The sequence below is a fragment of the Prinia subflava genome, chromosome 4 (assembly GCF_021018805.1).
Source record: "Prinia subflava isolate CZ2003 ecotype Zambia chromosome 4, Cam_Psub_1.2, whole genome shotgun sequence".
Classification (NCBI taxonomy): Eukaryota; Metazoa; Chordata; class Aves; order Passeriformes; family Cisticolidae; genus Prinia; species Prinia subflava.
Window position 1 is genome coordinate 9,423,167 of NC_086250.1, and position 21,029 is coordinate 9,444,195.

The window sequence follows — 21,029 nt, forward strand, 5'->3', positions numbered from 1 at the left end:
TAATTTACTATCAGAGGAAGAATGAAGTGAGACTGGTGTGCAAAATTAGTATTTGTAGGCCATACCTGGATTCTTCATGGCCTCATGTGCGCGTGTGGAGGTAGACCCCCCACCAACTCAAGCTTTTTGGCTTTCTCGTCTGAGCAACTCCTATGTTTCTCTTCCAGATTATCAACAACTATGTGGAAGGGACCCTGGAAGGGGCGAGGGACAAGACCTCCCCGAGTGGCCTGCGCTTCAGGGACAGCAAGAGGAAGGTCGACTATGTCTTGGCCTACCACTACCGCAGGCGCCTGGCCCGGCACGAGCCCGGCGCAGCCTCCCCGGAGCCGGGGCGCGGATCCGCCTCCGCGGGCCTGGTTTTGAACGGGGACACCGGGAGGGGCCGTGCCCAGCCCCAGCAGCAGCAGCAGCAGGACGATGGCCAGCGCGCCCTGCGGGAGTGGCCGGGGCTGCCGGGCCTGGAGGCGATGGAGCTCAGCCCGCTGGACGCCCTGGAGGAGGAGAGGCGGCTGCAGCGGGAGGAGTACGAACGCAACCTGCTGGAAGCGGGGCTGGAGATCGAGAAGGACCCCGAGGTAAGAGAAGGAGACTTGCACCTCATACATGGCATTGGGTGCCCTGATGGATAGCGGCCACTTTGGATGCCCAAAATGCGGTGTGAAGCTAAGAAGGTGGCCAGGGTGTGTTTGTGTTGCTTGGTCCTTTCTGCCTGAGAAAGACATGGTGGTTGTTGTTGTCTAATGGAGTGTTGAATAGCAATTTCAATCATACTTCAGGTGAAAATATATTTCTTTATCTAAATGCTCTTATGGCATGCAGCAGACACACTTTTCTTACAAAAAAACCCAACAACTTGAATATCGCTAAAACGAGGAGAGTATTACTTAAGTAATTTGCTGGAACACTGCAAAGACATTTTGTATTTCCTCACAATATTTTCAATGTGACTCTCAGCTTTGTTCTCAGCCTTATGTGAGTTTTGTGTCCATTCTTCATTCCACCCACAAAATGAGAAGCTCCTATGCTTTGACAGGAGAAGAGCCCAGCCTATGATGTTTTCATTCTCCCATGTGTGTGATGTTGGAATGACGCTGTGGTTATTTCTCTTGGCTGTTGCCAGTCAGTCAATTGAGCACAGGTCTTCCAAATCCCACGTTGTTGCACTGATCTCTGTGCTATCCCTCAGTGCCCCTTTGAAATCCATGGATATTTATATCCACTGAAGGGAAATCCCTGCTGGGTTCTGGTAGGTGCTCTGTTCTTGACACCAAATTTGAGAGATTTAGGGCTCCTTTTTGTACATGCTAAGAACTTATAGCTCATGTTGCTTCCAGTGCAACCAGTCAACACTTCCAAAATGTGGAGCAAACCACAGACTGAATCCAAAAATTTGAGACTGACTGGCTTGGCATAGTATATGCATGTTAAATCACTGGCAGGGGTAGAAAGAAATAGAAAAGTCTTTTGACTCTTAGCATTTTCCTTGTTTAATTTTCTGAGCTGCAGGTGGCTCTGGGTTGTATTTCATTGCACAGCCTGGCTGAGCCATCCTTGCACTGAGCAGAAAAAAGTGATCTCAGATCCTGATTCTTTTATGCTGCACACTGGGGTTATGGTTCAGTACACGACCATCTTACCACTATGATTTTTATAACCAAATTGCATAAAACCCAGGAGAACAGCTGTTTTTGGAGACTCCTTTAAGTTCTGAATTTCATCAGAATCCAAAAAGTCAAGCAGGAGATTTGGGTTTGATTATTTGACTCATTACTTACCCTAAGTCCAGCTGGATACAAATTCTGTTTTGGCCTCCTTCCAAGTGATGACACATGCTCTTAATATACAAAATGATAAATTATGTCATAAAGTGTTGATCAAAAAAACCCTTTTTGTCACAATCTCCACTATGAAGAGAAAGTTTTTTTTTAAATGAAGTGGGAAGTTCACAGGAAATTGTTGATCAGTTCTTTTACAGAAAAAATTAATTGATATTAAAAATTACAAAAACCTCTATTCCATCACTTCTCTAACTGTGTATGTATGGCATCACTCTTGTCCCCCACCCCTCCTCCTGTTCTTCCCTAACACACAAGCTATCTCTTCAAAAGGGGAAAGTGTTTTCCCTTCCAGAATCTCCTGAGAAACTGGAAGGGACTAGAAGGACAATGTCTTACCCTTTTTCTTCCCTGCCTATGACCTGTGGCTTTTACTTCCCTTCCTTTTTCTCACTTCACTGATTTTTCTTCTGTTAGTTAACTCCTGTTGGAACATGCTGAAAGTTCTGCTCATTTTCTTCCTGTGAATTTCATAGAAAATGCTGATTAGGCACATGTGAAAGGCACAGCTGTCCTTATATGTGGATCAAAACTGTGTGTTGAGCTGATATGAGAAAAACTTCTGCTTTTAGTCCTGAGGAAAAAAAAAGTGTCAATAAATTCATTAACTGAGAATAGCCTTAAAGCAACATTTGTATTTTTGTACAGCACAGTGGACTTTCAACTGCTACATTTCCAGTGGATTATGCTGGACTGAATGTTTGTTTGGGAGGGGTTTTTTCATTTGTTGTTTGTTTAAGAACAACATAAGAAACAGATAATATAAGAAACAGATTTTTAAAATATAATACTATTGGAGTTGAGATATATTCTCTAATATATACTCTGTACCAGATTTTAAGATAAGTCTGATCTGGCTGCAAAGGTAAATACTAGAGGGATTCCTCTTGTGGTCCTTTGGTTTATAATAGGCCTTGGTTTCTCTGCCTTGCATAATCCTCCTATGGTTTTGCAAGAAAATCCACTAATTTGGAATGATGGGATGTCCTGAATCAGAGAATGGTGGAATGGTTTGGGTCTACCAACCTCACAGGACATGGGATTTCTTCTAGAAGCTGCTATTGAAGGCTGAAACATTTTAGACATCAGGAAGTTCATATCTAGGAGCACAGGATAGAGTTACAGCAATTCAAAAATCAATATTTCTGCAGCTATCTTTTTTTTGGAAAAGTAGGAGCTTCCATGATGTTAATATGTTTGCTAACATGTGGCATTATTATATTGTTACGTGTTTGATAACTAGAGAAAAACATTTTCTCACTTATTTGTCAAATGTGTAAAGGAAGAGGACAAGAAGAAAGTGAAGATGTATAATTTGTATGTGGAGGGAGGCATATTGCTGGTTTTGAATTTGTGGAAAATAGGCAAAGCTATAGACTATCTCTATTCACCCAGTTATTATTTGTGAATTAAGGAATTTTTCACTACATTTTCAACTTTCTAATAATTTTCTATCATTTGTTATTGCTATCCTCCAGAGAAACTTTCATTTCCCTTAATACAACCTTCCTCTTTTGGTTTTTTGTTTGTTTGTTTTCCTGTTTTTAAACTGATGAGATGATATTTTGCACTTCCAAGACGAAGTGCACAATGACAATCTTGGGAAGGGCAGTAAATACCATGGACATTGCAGTTCTTGTTGTTTTGGGTTTTTGTAACCTTTGTTGTGGCTTTGTTTGTCTTTGTTTGCTTTGTTTTAGTTTGGTTTGGTTTGTTTGTTATTTGTTCCTGAGGAAACTGATTAGTTTTCACCTAATCTGAAACCAGTCATCCCCTTAAATTTGAATTTTACTGCAAATGCAACACACACCATTTTCAATTAGTATTATGTATGGTAAGGCATAATAGGTATGGAATAAGAAGACACTGGAGATTTGCCTTGGCATTCTGACAAAGCTGGATCATTTTCGAGCACATTGGAAGTGAAATGTACTTTGCTAAGTAGCATTTGGGAGAGGAAATATTATTTCAAGGGGGAGATGATGGCAATTCTAAAACAAAGTGTAAATTATCCTCCAAGAAGCTCATCTAACACCAATTTTTGAGCTAGTATTGTTTCAAAAAAGTCTCACTGAACTCCCTTGATTACATTACACTTGAATGGGAGGAAGTCCTTAAGGTCCTCAATACTGATATTAATATTACTGATGATGGAGGTTGTGATTGGATTTTTCTACTTGATATTCCAAGGCATATTTTTGAATTTTTGTGGGGAAAAACCCACATAAATTTACAAACCCAACCAGCCAAACAAAATTCCCAACACCCCCCCAGCCTGAGCCAAACAAAAGCTTAGTTCTGCAGTAGATTTTAAATATGGAGTTAAAATGCACTGTTTTTTTGCACTAAGGTGATCCCTATTTGTCAGTGGGAGGCAGCTTGTCTCCTGTCAGCTGTTAAGGGCAAAACGTAGCCAAAATGATGTCATGTATATTGCTTAACTCGGTAGTAATTAAAAGCCTGAAAAAAAGAAAAAAATATGGGTTTTTTTCCAAAGTCTGTCAATTAGCTCTGTGGACACTCCCAAGAAAACATCTCATGCCCTTAGTACATGTGAGACACCTTGCAGGCACTCAGTGTGGACAGTGTAATTGCCTCAAAATATTCATCCAACCAAAGTGCAGAGGAAAGCTTAATAGTAGCTAACATTAATTTTAAAAGGATATGGAAATTTAATATGAGTCCTAGACCTTTACCCCTGTTAATGAATGCCTCCTGAAGCCGATGAGAATACAAACAGAGTAATGGAGCATTGGAAAAAGAATGGAGTCTTTAGTGCTCATGGTCTTTGGACTTTGTATTTCAGTCTCTCAGCACTCAGAACGAGGCAATACTTCTTTGGGGAGCCAATTATATAAATATTTGATGCATATTTTTCAGCGACTCTGGTTACAGAAGCATTAATTAGCTAAAACATGTTCTGCTCCTGTATGTTACTTATATGGGGCTGAAATGTAATACACAGCTCTTATAAAATTAAAGTTGAACAGGCAAGGCAAGGTTTTCAGTGTTAGTGAGGTGAACGTGATGAAAATATTGGCAGGTTGATTAACTATTTAGGAGGAAATTATGTCTCCATTTTAGACAGGATTTGAAGTAGTCCCATAGGATTTAGGTGTGATTAAATCAGCATTAAAATAATGATCCATAATAAAAGGTGGCTAAGTAGAATGGCTGTGCTGTCAAAGCTCAAAATCCATATTCTGAGTCCTAGGGTTTTTTTAATGACTGTGTTGTGACTTGAATAGATGAATGTCCAGACTCTGTGTGTTTTAATTACCATCCAGACTCTTGGTGCTCAGCTATGAGGTACCTTAGTCAAAAAGGCTTCCAAGAGATGTAGAAAAAAATGAAAAGATGTACAAAAATAACCTATGTTTTGTCAATAACATTTATAAAGCTCTTGTGTAAGCAGTGGTAAATGTCATCAGTTGTCTGCAGACTGGGAAATGGAATCACCCATGTCTTGAATTTTAGATGAAGGTAGTGTAGGGCTTTATATGCTGGTGATATTTACAATGGGATCTGGGCCAGAGGCAGCCTAATTTTACATTTTTTTTTACATGATGCTGTTTCTAGCAGACTTGCATAGTAGAAATGGCCAATAGCCTCCTGAATTTTTCACTTCTTTGTGTCCTGTGCTGAGTTCTGTCACCTGCTGGGAGAACTTCTTCAATTCCTACAAACAGCCTGGCAGATGAAGAACCCACAGGGAATGGCTCGTGCATCTCTGCTGGGGCATGGCAGGGGGAGAAGTGGACACTTGCAGGATAGGATGTGCACAGTAACAAAATCAGCTGCTTGGCCTGCTCACAGATGATTCCCTGAAAACATATTTTAATTATCAGTGCTCTCATTTGCAGCAGAAGTTTTAATGTGTAAATTAAATCCCTGGGGAGGGTTTGAAGGGTGACACATGAAGCCCTGAGGGATGTGATGCTGCCACAGTGCCTGCAGAGGAGGCTTGGAGGCTGAATAGTCATAATTTCTCCAAGGCATTTAGGCCAGTACAGCTTCATGAAAAACAGTTTCATGAAAATAAAATAGTAAAATATGAGACAGTTTGGGGAATTTGACCCTGGGATTTGCTGCTTTTCTGAGCTATTAAATGACAGAGGTCACGCTGCTCTTACTGGGATGAGGTGCTGGGTGAGGACTGCCCCAGCTGCAATGCCTGATGCACCTTGACCTATTCTTTGTCATAGTAGAAAACCCATGAATTTCAGGGTTTCCTTTGTAGGGAAAATGAGACTTTATTTGCTTTTCTGACCCCAGGCCACTGCTTACTTTGTCTGAGCAGCAAACAGCCCTGCAGGTATCTCTGGTGCCAAAGGAGTGCTCGCTACTGAATTTCTGTGGGTTGGGTAATTGTGTGATTTCACTATTTTTTAAGAGGCATTTCTGGTTAGCCATGAATGCACACCTCATGAAAAATCCTTTGCCTAAATCAGAGCCACTGAGAATTCTGCTTTGGAGCAGATGCAACACTGTGGATAAGTGTTTCCTGTTTTCAGTATGTTGCTTTTATACAAATATACATTAGCTTATGTACTGATTTATGTTGTAGATATAAAGGATCTAAGACAGTCCCTCTCTTGCCTCTTTTTCTTTTTTCTTTTTTCTTTTTTCTTTTTTCTTTTTTCTTTTTTCTTTTTTCTTTTTTCTTTTTTCTTTTTTCTTTTTTCTTTTTTCTTTTTTCTTTTTTCTTTTTTCTTTTTTCTTTTTTCTTTTTTCTTTTTTCTTTTTTCTTTTTTCTTTTTTCTTTTTTCTTTTTTTCCCTCTGCCTGCAATAAGACAAATTAAAGTCATTCCATAAGGTGTCATTTTGCCTTCTCGGATTCAGGACTGGATTCCATCAGGGAAAATTCTGGTGGGTATCTGACAGTGGAAATTAGTCCTTACAGGATAGGACTGTCTTATGGAAAAAAAAAAACCACCCACAACTGTTTGTGCGTGTGGAGAGTGAGGGGGTGGAATTTGCTATCTTTTGGCAGATCCAGGGAAAGGTAATGTAAATAATGACTCAGGGTTGTGGGTTTCTTGTACATTTTGAGCTCTTGTTGCTTTACTGATCACTCTAATGGCTGTGTGTGTCATTCTGCCCAAATCTGCGTTACTATAATGTCATGTTGATCACGACATTATGCTCAGACAGGCAAGCAGTATTTTTCCAGGGAAGAATACCGTAGGGAAGGAATGATCTCATATAGGGAAGAAATGTCCCAAGGCATTTTACATTGTGTACACTTTCAAACGGTATACTGTACTTGAGAGGGAGGCATTTTGCAGTGAAAACTGGATTCAGGATTTTCAACATGAACAGTGGAGAGGTCTGTTCAAGAAAAAACAAAGTAATTTCCCCTTAGTAATCAGAACACCTTCTTCAGCTCCAACTGTTTCTTAAATCCTTTGCAGACCTAAGTTCTTGTTAGGGGCAAAGTTCCAGCAGTTCAGTGGTAATTCCTGTGGATGAGCACAGATTTAGTGGGGAGAAGCTGCCACAGAGGGAAAGATTCATTAACTGTCCCACACACCTACATCCTGAAAAAAAAAAAAGGAAACTGTGATGTGCAAGCCACAAGCTGTAATCAGACTGTATTCAAAGTGTCTTTCTTGGTCATTGCAAGGTCTGTTAACTCACAGGACAAGACAAATCAGTCAAAACTCTATCACAGAGTTGCTTTTGTCGTTGCAGTGATTCCAGGTCAGCCATTATTTTGTCCTGAATAGAACAACAAGGAAAAAACCATAATTTAGTAGAGTAGCATTGAGCTGCATGTTCTCATTAGCTTTAATGAGAATTTGATGGCTAAATCCCCATGCACAGCATGGAAAATTTACCCTTCTGGATAGATTCTTTCCTTGGTACACAGTGCTGATAAGTGTGTGCCCTCTATTGAGTCTCTTTTGTACAGGTATGTGCTCACAGTAACAGGCCAAAGAAAAAATCATGTTAGATTTTGATTTATGTAATATTGTGCTGTATTCTGTAGTTTTCTGTAATTTCTGTGAAATTATTCTAGGTCAGAATTAATATAACAATGATTTCATTCCTGAAACCAAATGGTTGGACAAAATTGTTTCTTTTGAACAGGTGTATGGATTTTTATTCATTGTTTTTTGGGAGGGGCTTCTTGTTGTTTTTGTTTGTTTGTGTTGATAATGGATATGTTTGCTTTAAGCTCTGCTATCTAGGAATTATTTATTCAGTTCTCTGTTGTCTTCTCTCTTGAGTTCCTGGATTCTGTAATCATTTTAAAGCATTATAGAATCACGAAAAGGACTGACACCCATACACTGTACTTTTAAGGAAATCCTGGAGGTGTGATCTTGTAGATGATCTTAGCGTTTTATAACATGTATCCTGGTAAAATAAATAAATAAAATATATTTGGGAGAGAACAAGCTACTTGTACCTAGGGTGGGAAAATGACTGAACAGCTATGTGGAGTAATATTTCCTATTTTGGGGGGAACAACAACCTTTTCAGGGAGAACAAAAAGACATCAATAGAAACATTTTCCTGGAAATGTAGAGTTGGCCACTGTTTTCCACAGGCTGGAGACAACACAGTACTCTGGAAAAACACCAACATCCTTCTCTTCCAGAGGAGCCCAGTTGCACTTCCCTTAGTCATGTCCCAGTTGGGACATGGGGAATTTCTCTCCTGTCTTTGTCTACAGGTTCACTAAGCTCAGTTGGGGTTGGGGTTTACCTGGAGTAATTTAGTAACACAAAGAAAAATTAACATTTCAGAGATATAGAATGTATATATTCAAGTTCTTGAAAATACTTAAGCAGAACTCCACACTGACACCTCCAAAGTGTTAGTTCAAACTAATGTAATTTTTCCTTAATCCATTCAAAATGGGGAATGATATCCCTGCCCATCTATACTTAGGACTTTTTCTCAAGTCACTCCAAGTCCTAGGTCTGCTTCTATTGAAACTGGTTACAGAATGTGAAGGGTGACTTGAGTTTCCTAATGCTTTGAAAGTTTCATCCACGCATGTCCTGTAAGTCACAGGGCTTTCAAGTTTTAGTTTTTCCGGATTTAAGTGTCATTGTTTCTATCCCTTGCTTGCTTCATTCCCATTATCCTCACTCATTTGTAAGTTTGTCTGTCTTGGAAACCTCTGCTATTCTTGCTCTTTTTCCAACTCTCATATTCCATACTTCATTTTGCAGACTTTGACTGATCATTCTTTTCTTGCCTCTGAAGATGTGCAAATGTTCAGCTGCTACTGAGCTCTGTTAGGTCATTAAGGCAAAATAACATCCTAAAGATTGTGTCCCTAAGGAAGATCACAGGAAGGCTCTTCCACCCTTTCAACGTGCACACTCTGGTTAGTGGGACCTAGGAAATGTCATACCATGTTTTTTGTTAAATTAGGGGTATTTTCAGACTTTTGCAGTGCAGTCAACCCGCCGTGGTGCCCCGCAGCTCTGGCAAGCCTCCCTGCTTGTCACAGGTCCCTGTGAGTTCACTGGATAATGTTTACTCTCTGCTTGCAGTGGCACTGATCAGCTTTCACAGGTTAATGAGTAGTACCTGCTTCACCTCACCAGTGCTTGACCTGCTCACCTGCCTCTGGCTTTTGTGCATTCCCCTCTGTCCCTTCACACCAGTCTCCTGCAGGGCTGCTTGCCTGGCCACAGAGGGTGCCCCATTTCTGTCCACAATGCTTTTCTCCATATCCTGTATCCTGTTCTGATTACTAAGGGGAAATCACTTTGTTTTTTCTTGAAAAGACCCCTCCGCTGTTCGTGTTTAAAATCTTGGAAACCCTGGCACTCTTTGGTGTCATGGTATCTTCCTTTGGTTGGTGTGAAGTCAGCCCTTCACCCTTCCCTGCCCATCAGCTGCCATCACTCACAGGTCTGTGTGAAGTCACAACTCCTAAGACATCTTGATGTCCCCTATGGGTCCCAACTCAGAATATTTCATGAGCCATGATCCTCTCCATTGAGAAAATCCACAGCTGGGACATGCAGACTTCATCCTTCTCCCAACTGCTTCTCTCTCAGCAACTTCTGTGCAAAATTTCCTTCCTCCCTTATTCTCTCCTGTTTCAAAGCTGTCCTTAAGAAGCTGTTCACCCAAAGCTGGCCAAGTTCAGCTGTAGTGAGGCACCAAAGTGTGCTCATTAAAGGACTTGCTTTACTTTTCAACTGATGTGTTGCAGGAGACACCACAGTGCACCACAGTGACGACCTAAGACACAGCTTGCACCACAAGGGACCCTGGGTTGTTTTTCACCTGTGAGCCACAGTTCACAAGTGACTCTCCTGGAAAGTATTTGTTGGTTTAGGGATGTTTTGTCACATCTGGCCACCAACTGGCAAGTCTCTTGATAGAAAAACCAGCACAAAGGATGCTTTTACCAAGATCCAGCTGTAAATTGTTGTTAATTTCCATATCTTCACAATGCTTGGACTCTCTGGCAGGACAAACCCTGCATGTCAGGTGACTTCCTAGATTATGTTATTGAAGACAGCTCATTTTGGTATTTAAAAGTAGGTGTGGTTTTATAATATAGTGATTGGTAACCCCATACTACAATAATGTACTGTGTGCCTAGCAATTCTCACTTCCATTATTTCATTAAAAGATGCACACGTAATTACAATGTAAAACCAATTTTGTTAATGTTGTAGAATTTTAAGTACCACAAAAGACTAATAGGTAGCTCTAAAATGTATCCCTTCACTTGTACATGTCAGTAGTAATTATCAAAAAAAATAATTGGCATCTAGTTACAGAGCACTCTAGCATAATTAAAACCACAATAAAAAGTGTAACCAAGGAATTATACATCAAAAGCTGTAGGCTTAATCCAGGAATCGAGGCAGTGAGCATCCTTCTGCTACCTGGACCCTTGAAAACAGATGGGAAAGTGGAAGAAATGAAAGAGACAATCAGAATCCCAGAATGGACCAGGCTGAAAGGGACCACAGAGGGTCAGCTGGTCCCACCTCCCTGCTCCAGCAGGGCCATCCCAGAGCACAGGGCACAGGATTGTGTCCAGAGGGGTCTGGAATATCCCCAGGGAGGAGACTCCACTCCCTCTCTGGACAATCTGTTCTGGGCTCGGTCCCTGCCCAGGGAAGAAGTTCTGCCTCATGTCCAGGTGGAACCTCCTGGGCATCAGTCCCTGCCCGTTCCTCTGGTGCCATTGCTGGGCCCCAGGGAGCAGAGCCTGGGCCCTGCTCGGAGCCCTCCCTGCACACAGGGACACCCAGGGATGAGGGCCCCTCTCAGCTGGGGCTCCTCTCCAGGCTGGACAGCCCCAGCTCCCTCAGCCTTTCCCTGTCAGAGATGCTCCAGGCCCTGAATCATCTCTGCAGCCTGCGCTGGCCCCGCTCCAGGAGCTCCCTGTCCCTCCTGTCCTGGTGATCCCAGGACTGGACACAGCACTCCAGATGTCCCTCACAGGGCTGGGCAGAGGGGCAGGATCACTCCCTGAGCTGCTGGCATTTCCTTAGTACAGATCTAAGAGCTCTTTCAAGCACTTAAAGGACAAGGTAAACTCCTATTGCCCGTACTCCATATCCAAGTGCCTGTGTTCTGATACAGTTTTGCATAATCAGTATAAAGGGGTAGGTGCCTCTGAAGAGCAAACTTCATCCTGATTCTCAGATGCCTGTTCAGACGAATGACAGGAGCTTAAGAGGCTGCTGTTACCTCCTGCAGTTCCTGAAGTGAATTCTGGCAGGACTCATACCTGTGTCTTTTCTCCACATCAATGCCAAACCTGCTGTGAAATGACTTTTTAACTGTTGTTAAATTTAAAATGTTGTTAACTACATGAGGGCAGAGACAGGAATCAAACTTAACTAGCCAAAAACTGTCATGAGACTGAAAATATTTTTTGACGTAGGATCTCCTGTTCCTGTGTTCCCTGGCATCTTATCTGGGCTCCTTTCAGTTCTGGTTTCCAGCTCTGTTTTCCTGTTTTCATCTCCTTTATTGTTCAATAGAGAACAGCAGAAAAGCAGAGATGAAATGCTAAGTTATTTCACTGGAAAATGGGTTTTCAAATCCTACAGTCCCATAATGGTTTGGGTTGGAAGGGCCCTTAAAGACCACCTCATTCCACCCCCCTGCCATGGGCAGGGACACCTTCCATATTCCAGGTTGCTCCAAGCCCCATCCAACCTGGCCTGGAACACTTCCAGGGATGGGGCAGCCACAGCTGCTCTGGGCAACAAATGTGTGAAAGCTTTTGTGTGAAGGGGAATGGGAATGAAAAATGGGAAGTTTTCCCTTGGCAGCATGTCTGTCTTCGTCTTTACACTTATTTCCCACAACTGGAAATCTGCTTCCCACAGCTTCTGTTCCTAAAATGTTTCTCTTTTACCTGCACACACCTGATGTAAATCTTCAGTTTTTCTTCCTCCCAAGAAATCTTTGTTCTGCCACTTGCCTTTAACACTGACAGCTGTATTTATTACAGACTACTCTTTATAAATCTAAAACTTTAGTTATTAATAATATATAAATACCAATTAAATTATGTACAATTTTGCAGTTATTAAATTTTACTTAACAACCTCTTTTGTTCACTTGGTGGCAAGAGGTGCATTACTGCCATGAAATTGCTATTATTTTTCTCCAGAAGTCTGGGCTGGACAAATGCATCATGATTAGACATTGATATAGTGATATATTAATTACAGACAGGCTAAGTGTTCTGGAGTGGAAATGGAAATGTGAAAAGCTCAAATGGTGTTTATTCCTTTGGCAGGGACAGGAGGAGAAGCTTTTAACACCAGAGCAGTTTCCCTGGAAGGGCAATATTCAAGCAGGGGTTCCTAGTTTGGTTATAAATAACTGTGTGCATATATCTATACATATATATCTACATATATATATGTATGCATACATATATGTGGATGTAAGGGGAATTAAGAAATTTTTTAGACTTTCAGAGTTATGCAAACTTGATTATGTTTGTGCTTCTGGTCCAAAAGGAGCATTGCAAATAGCTGCATTTCTTTTTGTAAACCATCTCTATAAATATTTGAAAAGAGCTAAAACATGTTGCAAATATTTAGTTAACAATCTTTGTTAAAGCAGAATTTGAGAAAGCTCTAAACTTATAATATCCTACCAGTGTTAGAGGTCCTTTTGTGTGTGTGTGAATGTCCCAGCTGAAGCCTGCTTTAGCCAAAACATCTGTTCAGTTATCTGCGATTGATGTGTGAATTTCTTGGCAAAAGCCCCACTCGATATTTTTAATAGAGAATGCTAAATTTAAAGTTATATTTGTAATGTTTTCCCATCATGTGCACAAGTTATATAACCAGATCTGGATCTGTGTGGTTCCTGCTATTTATACTACTGCTGGGGTGTACAACAGATGAGGATCCAGCTCAGTTATTCAGTGATCCCTTTATTCAGTTTAGAATAAACACAGAAAAAAAAGAGATGGATTCTGTATTACCAAGATTATAATTTGTGTATAAGAAAATAAACAGAGTAGCCAAGATAAATTGAAGTAGGAATATGAGGTGATATGTGCTGTCCTAACAAACTTGTACAAATGAGACTTCGATCTGACCAAAGAACTTTATGGTTAGGATATCACAATGCATTGAAATTATCCTTGACCACAAGTGCAATATTTGTGTAGTAGAAATGCCAGGATAGATATGTCATAATGAAAGACAAAGGAACAATTTTCTGTATTGTTTCTTTAGCAAGCTAAAATATGCATCTATTTTTCATGCCTTAGTCTCCTCTCTTTTCATTTGCCAGTTACTGCTTAAATCTGCTAAATTTTTTCCATGTTTGTTTTTCTTGCTCCCAGTTTTGCAGATTTAAATCTCTCATCTCTGAATACTCTCCTTACTGCATGCCAAGAACCAAAGGCATTTTGTGATCAGTATTAAACTAACACTGATAGAGTTGTTCATGCCCCCCGCAAATGGACCCAAGCTTTGCTTGAGACGTCTTTGTTTACTGAAGATTGACAAAACAAGTGGGGGGGAAATAAAAAGACAAAACAACCCCTCCTACTTTTTCCTTTTGATCTCAGTTCTGATATATCCTTTGTTATAAACTTAATGATGTCACTTGAAGTGTGAACAGAGTGAATGATTCATGTATGCAACAGTTCTCAGGTGATGCCAGACCAGAGGACAGTGAATGCTATAGCAGCTTGTTATCAGAATGTGTCCTGAGGTTCTTTCTCAAGCAAAGAGTCTCTTAAGTCCTCAGGAGAACACCCTCCTGAGGCACTCAAAGCTTGGCATAAGAGTTTCTACTCCAAAAATCATTTCCTGTATGTTCTGTTTTTTGAATTCTCTTGAAGTACCCTCTTAGTATGTGAGGTTAAGTGTGTGACTCCATCAGGGCTATAAAAAGGATGGCTACATTCTGCAGGCCTTAATAACAGTAGTATAAAGAGATTTTTGTTTTCCCCATTGGTTTCTGAAAGCTTTGACTTGGCACTCATGAGCCACTATCATGATGTACGGAAGGAACCACACTGGAGAGCAAAGGTGTTATGGGCCAACAAGAGAAGGCTTTGGGGTGACCTCATTGTCCTTCCAGTGCCTGAAGGGAGCCCACAGGAAAGATGGAGAGAGACTCTTGACAAGGGCCTGCAGTGACAGGGCAAGGGAAAATGGCTTCAAACTGACAGTGTTTAGATTGGATAATACAAAAAAAATTGTTCCCTATGAGGGTGGTGAGGCCCTGGCACAGGTTTCCCAGAGAAGCTGTGGCGGCCCCATCCCTGGAAGTGTCCAAGGCCAGGCTGGATGGAGCTTGGAGCAACCCGGGATAGTGGAAAGTGTCCCTGCCCATGGCAGGGGGATTGGAACAAGGTGATTTTTAAGGTCTTTTCCAACCCAGGCCATTCTATGATTCAGTGATTTAGGTGTTCTGTTGCTGAGCATACCTTCCTCTTATTAAGTCACGGCCTGGCATAGTGTGCTTGTGACTTTATTGCTTCGTCTCCCTTTTGTAAACTTCCAATATTTAGCAGAAGATCATTATGGTAGAAGTAGAGGAAAAATATGACAGAATCATTTCAAAACAAAAGCTCTAAAATGTTTACTGCAATGTAATGTATATATATTTTTAAAAGCATGAGTGCAAGCAGTGTTACTGCGTGATTTTGAGTGAGCTGATGTAAAACAAGCAAAAAGATTTATGAGAATGACAAAATGCAGAGTACTTCTAATGAGACATAAAATGAATTTTAAGATGTGGAGGATGGAAGGTACTTACTGCTCTTAGTGTATAGCACCACATTTATTACAAAAACCTGGTAGTGATTTCCTGTAAATTTCAATTTGTGTGATGCCACCAGGATTGGAATAACAAATCCTTTTTTTTTTTGGCTAATTCATTTCCCTCATGGCATAAAACACTTTGGCAGTGTATCAGGGTAATATTAATATTCTGCATTCTATCTGCTAATTATCTTTTTAATAATTGAAAGTTAATGGCCCACTTGACCCTTACATCTCTAGAAGTGACTTGTTCAGCTTTCCACAAAAATCATCATATTTCAATGCCAAGCTTAAAGTAAAATCTCACTAAAATATTTTTGTTGCATGCTGTGAAATGTATTGGAGAACCTAGAACTTTCTAATGTGTCAAGCTTTACCAAACATTGGTATTTTGGTGTTTACTGACAATTTATTCTTAGAATCATAATAGAAAATGAAATTCATATTTCATTAATAATGATTTGACAACAGACTTTTTAATAATCCTCCTTTAATTTTAGTGTTACAAAGGAGCAAACTGACACATATATTCTGACTGGCTGGTGTCTCCTTTCTGCATTGGCAGAGTTGCTGAATTTCTGGTGATGGATATGAGAGCTAAATCTGGCCAACAGAGTTTAGGGCATGTAGAGAGCAGTATTGCCAGGATGGATGAAAAAAACAAGTGTTGTAATAGTTATTGTACTGATATCTACAGAGTGCTTCCCGTTGAATCATATTTTTGGGGAACTGAGTGTGTTGAGGCCTGGTTTTCAAAAGTGTTGATAATTCAGTACATTCTGCAGAGATCACTAGTATGTGCTGGCTAATTAACGTTCCTGAAAATCTGATATTGTCTATTTACTGGCTGATTTCAGTCATTACCATGCTCCACTGGGAAGATACTGTTTTGAGCCTTGGTACTACATTAACTGAGGGTGCTGGGTCCCCTAGAGCTCCAGAAATATTCTAATACTGCAATTTCCATCTATGAGTGAGGTATTTCTTGGACACTGAGTCCCAGCCCATTTTGTCAAGCTCCTTGTGCTTATCTCAGCTGCAACGTCTCAAGCAACTATTTGTCTCTGCTTGATGAATTACTCAGATTTCAAGGCTGCTGCTGCTCTTGCTGCCTTCTAATAATCTGCAGAGCCCACAAACACCCTGCAGAGCTTCTCAGCTCCACATTTCATGTGGAAAACTGAACTGCTTCTCCAGGTATTGGCAATTCTGCCATAAAATGATCCTGTGGTGTGGGAGATTCCCTTAGTGCACTACAGGGTCCACAACAGTTGCAGTGGTTAAATGCTTAGGAAACAGCAGGAATGGTACAAACTTTTGTGATGCTTTTACTCTGATGCTCTCCTGGTGACAGCTACCTTCAATTCAGGTGCTTTCCCCCATGTGATGTTGTTTGCCCACCTAGGAACCTTCTAGGGCTCTCTATCCCAAAGTCAGACATCTTCTTAAAATGTCATTCAGTTTTTGCATCCACAAGGCAGAGGTACTTCCCTGCTGCACTGATATCTTTGTCCTTTTGTTGATTTTTAATTTGGCTTTGTCTGAGGCCCTGTAGAGCTTGCTCTGAAAGAGACTCTAGGCAGTCCATCCATGCTCCATCTCCTTATCATGCAGGAGTTCGTAGACTTCCACAATAAATTCCTCAAATTTCCAGAACAAAAGCCTCAGTCTCCTCAGTGATTCCTGTCTAGATACCATAACAAGGCCTTTTGGGTCCTCTGAACCCATTTTTGGTCTAACTTATCTCTTTGGAGGTGTGGAGGCAGAGAGTGCACATTGAGTTCAAGATGTGGATGTTTGAATGCTTTTTTTTTTTCTTAGTCTTTGTACCTTTCCTAATAAAATGTAAGCTTTACTTCTTGGCTCTTAGAAAATACTCAACTGTTGTTTTTCAAAGGATTTTCTCTTGCAACCTTGAGGTGTCATTACCGACCAGTACCGGTGAAATCAGAGCCCAGCATCTCATATATGAATCTGGATTTAACCCACTGATATTGCTTTATATTTCTTTACATTGAGAGCTGTTTGTCATTGTTCAGGCTCTTACAAAGCTTTTCTACAGTTTTCCACAGTCTGCCCTTCTCCTTGCTACCCCAAAAAAACTTAATCTTCTTCAACTTTCTCCAGGCCACTTAAGCTGATGTTGGATACTGCTAACACTGCAAAATCCCCTTAGTGACTTTTAATTTTTTTCCAGCAGTGTAGGTTCTCCTCCTACCCAGTTCCTTGTTGTTTAACTGATTAATTCTCCACCCCTGGACCTGTTGCTTTCTCCAAAATGAGTCATATGATGCAACTCTGCTTCTCCCCTATCTCTCCCTGTTTGCAGTGAGGTTGTAGCTGTCCAGGGAGGTTTTGGATTCCCTGCCAGCAAACAAGCCAGCCCAGACACTTTGATTATCTTCATCTTAATCCCCTCCCAATCAAACCCCTGCAAACACAGCCAACCTTCCTTTTACTGCTACTGATCTTTGGGGAGAGTGACCTCGAAGGGCCACACCATCCTGGAAAAGCTTGTAGCCTCTGATTAGGAGAACACTCTTATTAAACTGAATGCATTTGTACCATCTGTTAACACTTTCAAATTACAGAATGCCCCCTAAAGTACTTTTGCTAAGAACAAATTGAACTTTGAAATCTTTCAACACAAAATTGAATCATCCCTTCATATGTTTGTCAACAACCCAGATCAACTATGGAGTGATGAAGGAATATTTTAAAGTACCCTTCCTCTGTTTTTCAGTCCTAAGTATTTTTAATATTTTTGTTTTTTCTCCAAATCCTTTTTTCCCTTGAAATTGAGTTTGCTAGAGTAAGAGTTCAGTCTCTGTTTCATTAATCCCTCCACTGGTAACATGCCTGTTATCTGGTCTAAAGATTGACTTCCATGATCTTGCTGCTTCATCTGGAAAATTGTTTAGGCCATAAATCTCTGTGCAGATTAGTGAATCTCATTCCCTCAAGAGAAATTATATTTTGCCCTTTTTAATGTTAACTCTTTGGCCTCAAGATGTTTGTTGATTTTATTATTGATGATAAAGTTTGATATGATGCATTCTACAGAGTATTGATTTATTTTTTAGCTAATTTGGCACTGAGTGTAGCCAGGCCAGCTGATTACGTGATTTTCTGTTGGTACTGTCAAAATACAGGACGTGGTAGAGTAGACACAGTCTTCCCTTCCTCTTTGAGGCATTTTGATTTGGATGGGGAGGCTTTAAATTTTACATTTTATAATTATTATTTATAGTATTCAGTCTCAGAATATATATTGAAATTGTGCCAGGCTTTTGTAGCAACACATTTGTGTCATTGATACAGGAAAAAAAATTGCTGATAAAATTATTCTAAATAATTAGAGATGATTTTGCTTTATGTTTGAAAGTCATATTTTCATGCTGTAGTGATTAGTGGACAGAGATAAACATTTGGAAAATATTGATGGAAGTGAAGTAATTTTTAAATCCAAAATGCATATTTAGAAGGAATTAAAATGAATGACAATCCTGGCATATTTCTTACTCACCTGCATATAGATCCTGCATTGAACACTGCAATAATGCACAGGTTGTGCATTGGTTTTTTTGTGGTTTGGGTTTTTTTGTGGTTTGGGGTTTTTTTGCTTGTGTGGTTTTTTTTTTGGGTTTTTTTTTTTTTTTGGCAGATTTATCAATCTATTCTACATTTGTGCTTGAGTTTCTAGCAGCTCATTTTCATTTTGTTCCTTGCCATTAAAAAGTTCCATCTTCTTCAGGGGAAGCATGCCTGTGTTTTTAGGCTTCCCATATCATCTTCCATTCAGAGACATTTCCTGTCTGTACATGAGTGGGAACATTTTGGTTGGAGAGTTGCAGTGTCATGAAGAAACATTGCAAAGGATGAGCAAAGCCCACTGTTTAATTTCACAGTGCTTTGCCTAAGAAATTGAGATTATGTAGGGTTTTTTTTAGGTGTTTTGGCCAGATCTTTCATGACCAGGTGTTCTGTTCTATGCTTATACACACCAATATATCCTTTAACTGTTTATGTTCACATGTGGGAGTAAGAGAACAAAATAAATAAGGCAAATCTGCACCATCACTGGTAGTAGAAATTAAGAAAAAGCAAACTGTCAAAATGTGTAAATTATTGGAGTTTTGTTCAAGATCTTGAGTGTGTCTGTGTACCCATGCAGTGAGGTAAATCCATACCCTGGAGAAATAATGAAAATAGAAAGGGAAAGTTTGGCAAAGGTAAAAGGGTAAAAGTTTCTTGAAGGAAAATAGGAAAATTATAAATTGCATGATATATAGGCATACTGTCTTCTTAGTTTATTGCCTTATTTGAGTACTTCTCAATCTGGAGCATATTTATCTTCACAAAAGTCTTTTGATAGAGGGAACTTCCATTGTCTTCATAGAGTAAGAGGCAGAATTAAATCATCAGCCTACAATTATAGAATACAGCCTCTACTCTAAGATAAAATGAGCAGGGAGATGCTCTGGACTGACATGTCCATGTCAGGACAGTCTGGGTGTTGTTGTCTCACCTGGACCAGTGCCTTGCAGTTTCATTTTCTAGAGGAATGGCCAAAACTATCATTGGTGATGGACTGATTTTGTATCTTGGACACAAAACTTTAGGAACAGAAACACTCTGTTTCACAGATAGAAATCCAATCTGTTTGGCAGAAAACACAGCCACTTTTGCAGTCTCTGCCTGAATCTGGCAGTGCTGTGTCATGCAATCCTTGCTGGGGGCCAACAGCTCAGCACTTGGCTCTACTCTTGTTAAATGAAGGTGACCACAGTTCTGTGATAATAACAAGAAATTGCTTTTTATTTGCATTATCACATCACTTTGGTATTTGCCTCGATTTCCAGGGCTGGTATCAGGAGAGCAGACATTAATTTTGAACAATTGCATTTGCAGACGTGATGGATCCATTTGGTGATGGAATTAATGGGAAGATTACTTTTACTGAGCTAATAGAACCTGTCTTTTCCTCACTACAAACTGTTTCATTGTCACTTTCCCAATGTGGCTACATTACCAAAACTTGTCTCATTAGATTAACTGCAGCCATTAAAATATTGCTGCCAGCTATTTTTCTGTCTCTTTAATAATCACAGAAGAATAAAATGTTTAATGTTCAGTATTCAGGTTTTTTCCTAAGAAGTTTACATGCTTCAGGTTTGATGATTTATACTTTTTCCATTTCCTACACACATTTAAAAAAAATTATTAGAAAGATTGGCAATTCCCTAGACTCCCTTAGACATTAATTCACAACTTCTTTTCAGCTTCTTTCTACCCTTTGGTGTTACTTTTTCTTCCTGTTGAGATACACAGCAGAAATCTTTTTCTTTGGACAAGTATTTAAAAATAATTATTTCTTTAATATATAAGTTATTTATAAACTGTATTCCTTAAATATGGAGTGATTACTGATTTCATGATGATGAAATGATGAGAAATGCTTACTAAGATGTAACATTCAGCAATAAATTCTGTATTTGCAGAGTTCCAAGGAACAATATGCTCACCATAAACAAACAAAACAACCTGGGGCTCTTCCAAAATAAAATCATTGGTTTTCCCCTTTCTTGGCTTGATAGTAACAAACAAGCCTGATGCCTTTAGTACTGTATTAGGGTATAGCTCATATTAGAGCTGCCCAAATAAATTTAGTTTTGCTTAGTTATGCTTGTCTAGCCATGTTTCAGAATTTCAGTTTTCAGTAAAAAGAATAATCACTTTATGTATTATCTATATGAGAACTTCTGTAGTTATCATACTTTTTTTTTTCTGCTGTGGCCTTGATGGTCATAAGTTTGCAATAAATCTCAGACTTGCAGCAGATGCAGGTCCCAATTTGTTTTACTGTTAATTCAGAAAGATAGAAAAAGTCTTCTTTGGAGAAATTTGAATTTTATTCAGCCTATACATTTCCAGTCTGAGACAGAA

General features: G+C 39.8%; 1 protein-coding gene across 1 annotated transcript in view; it reads left to right on the plus strand.

Moving 5' to 3' along the window:
* The first annotated feature begins 373 nt into the window (after nt 1–373).
* The window catches only part of ANO2 (anoctamin 2), a 130,986-nt gene continuing 110,330 nt past the window's right edge, over nt 374–21,029 (plus strand). Inside the window, exon 1 of the mRNA XM_063395389.1 lies at nt 374–578. Coding sequence (XP_063251459.1) covers nt 471–578 — 108 coding nt within the window. The 5' untranslated portion in view covers nt 374–470. The remainder of the gene's footprint in view (nt 579–21,029) is intronic.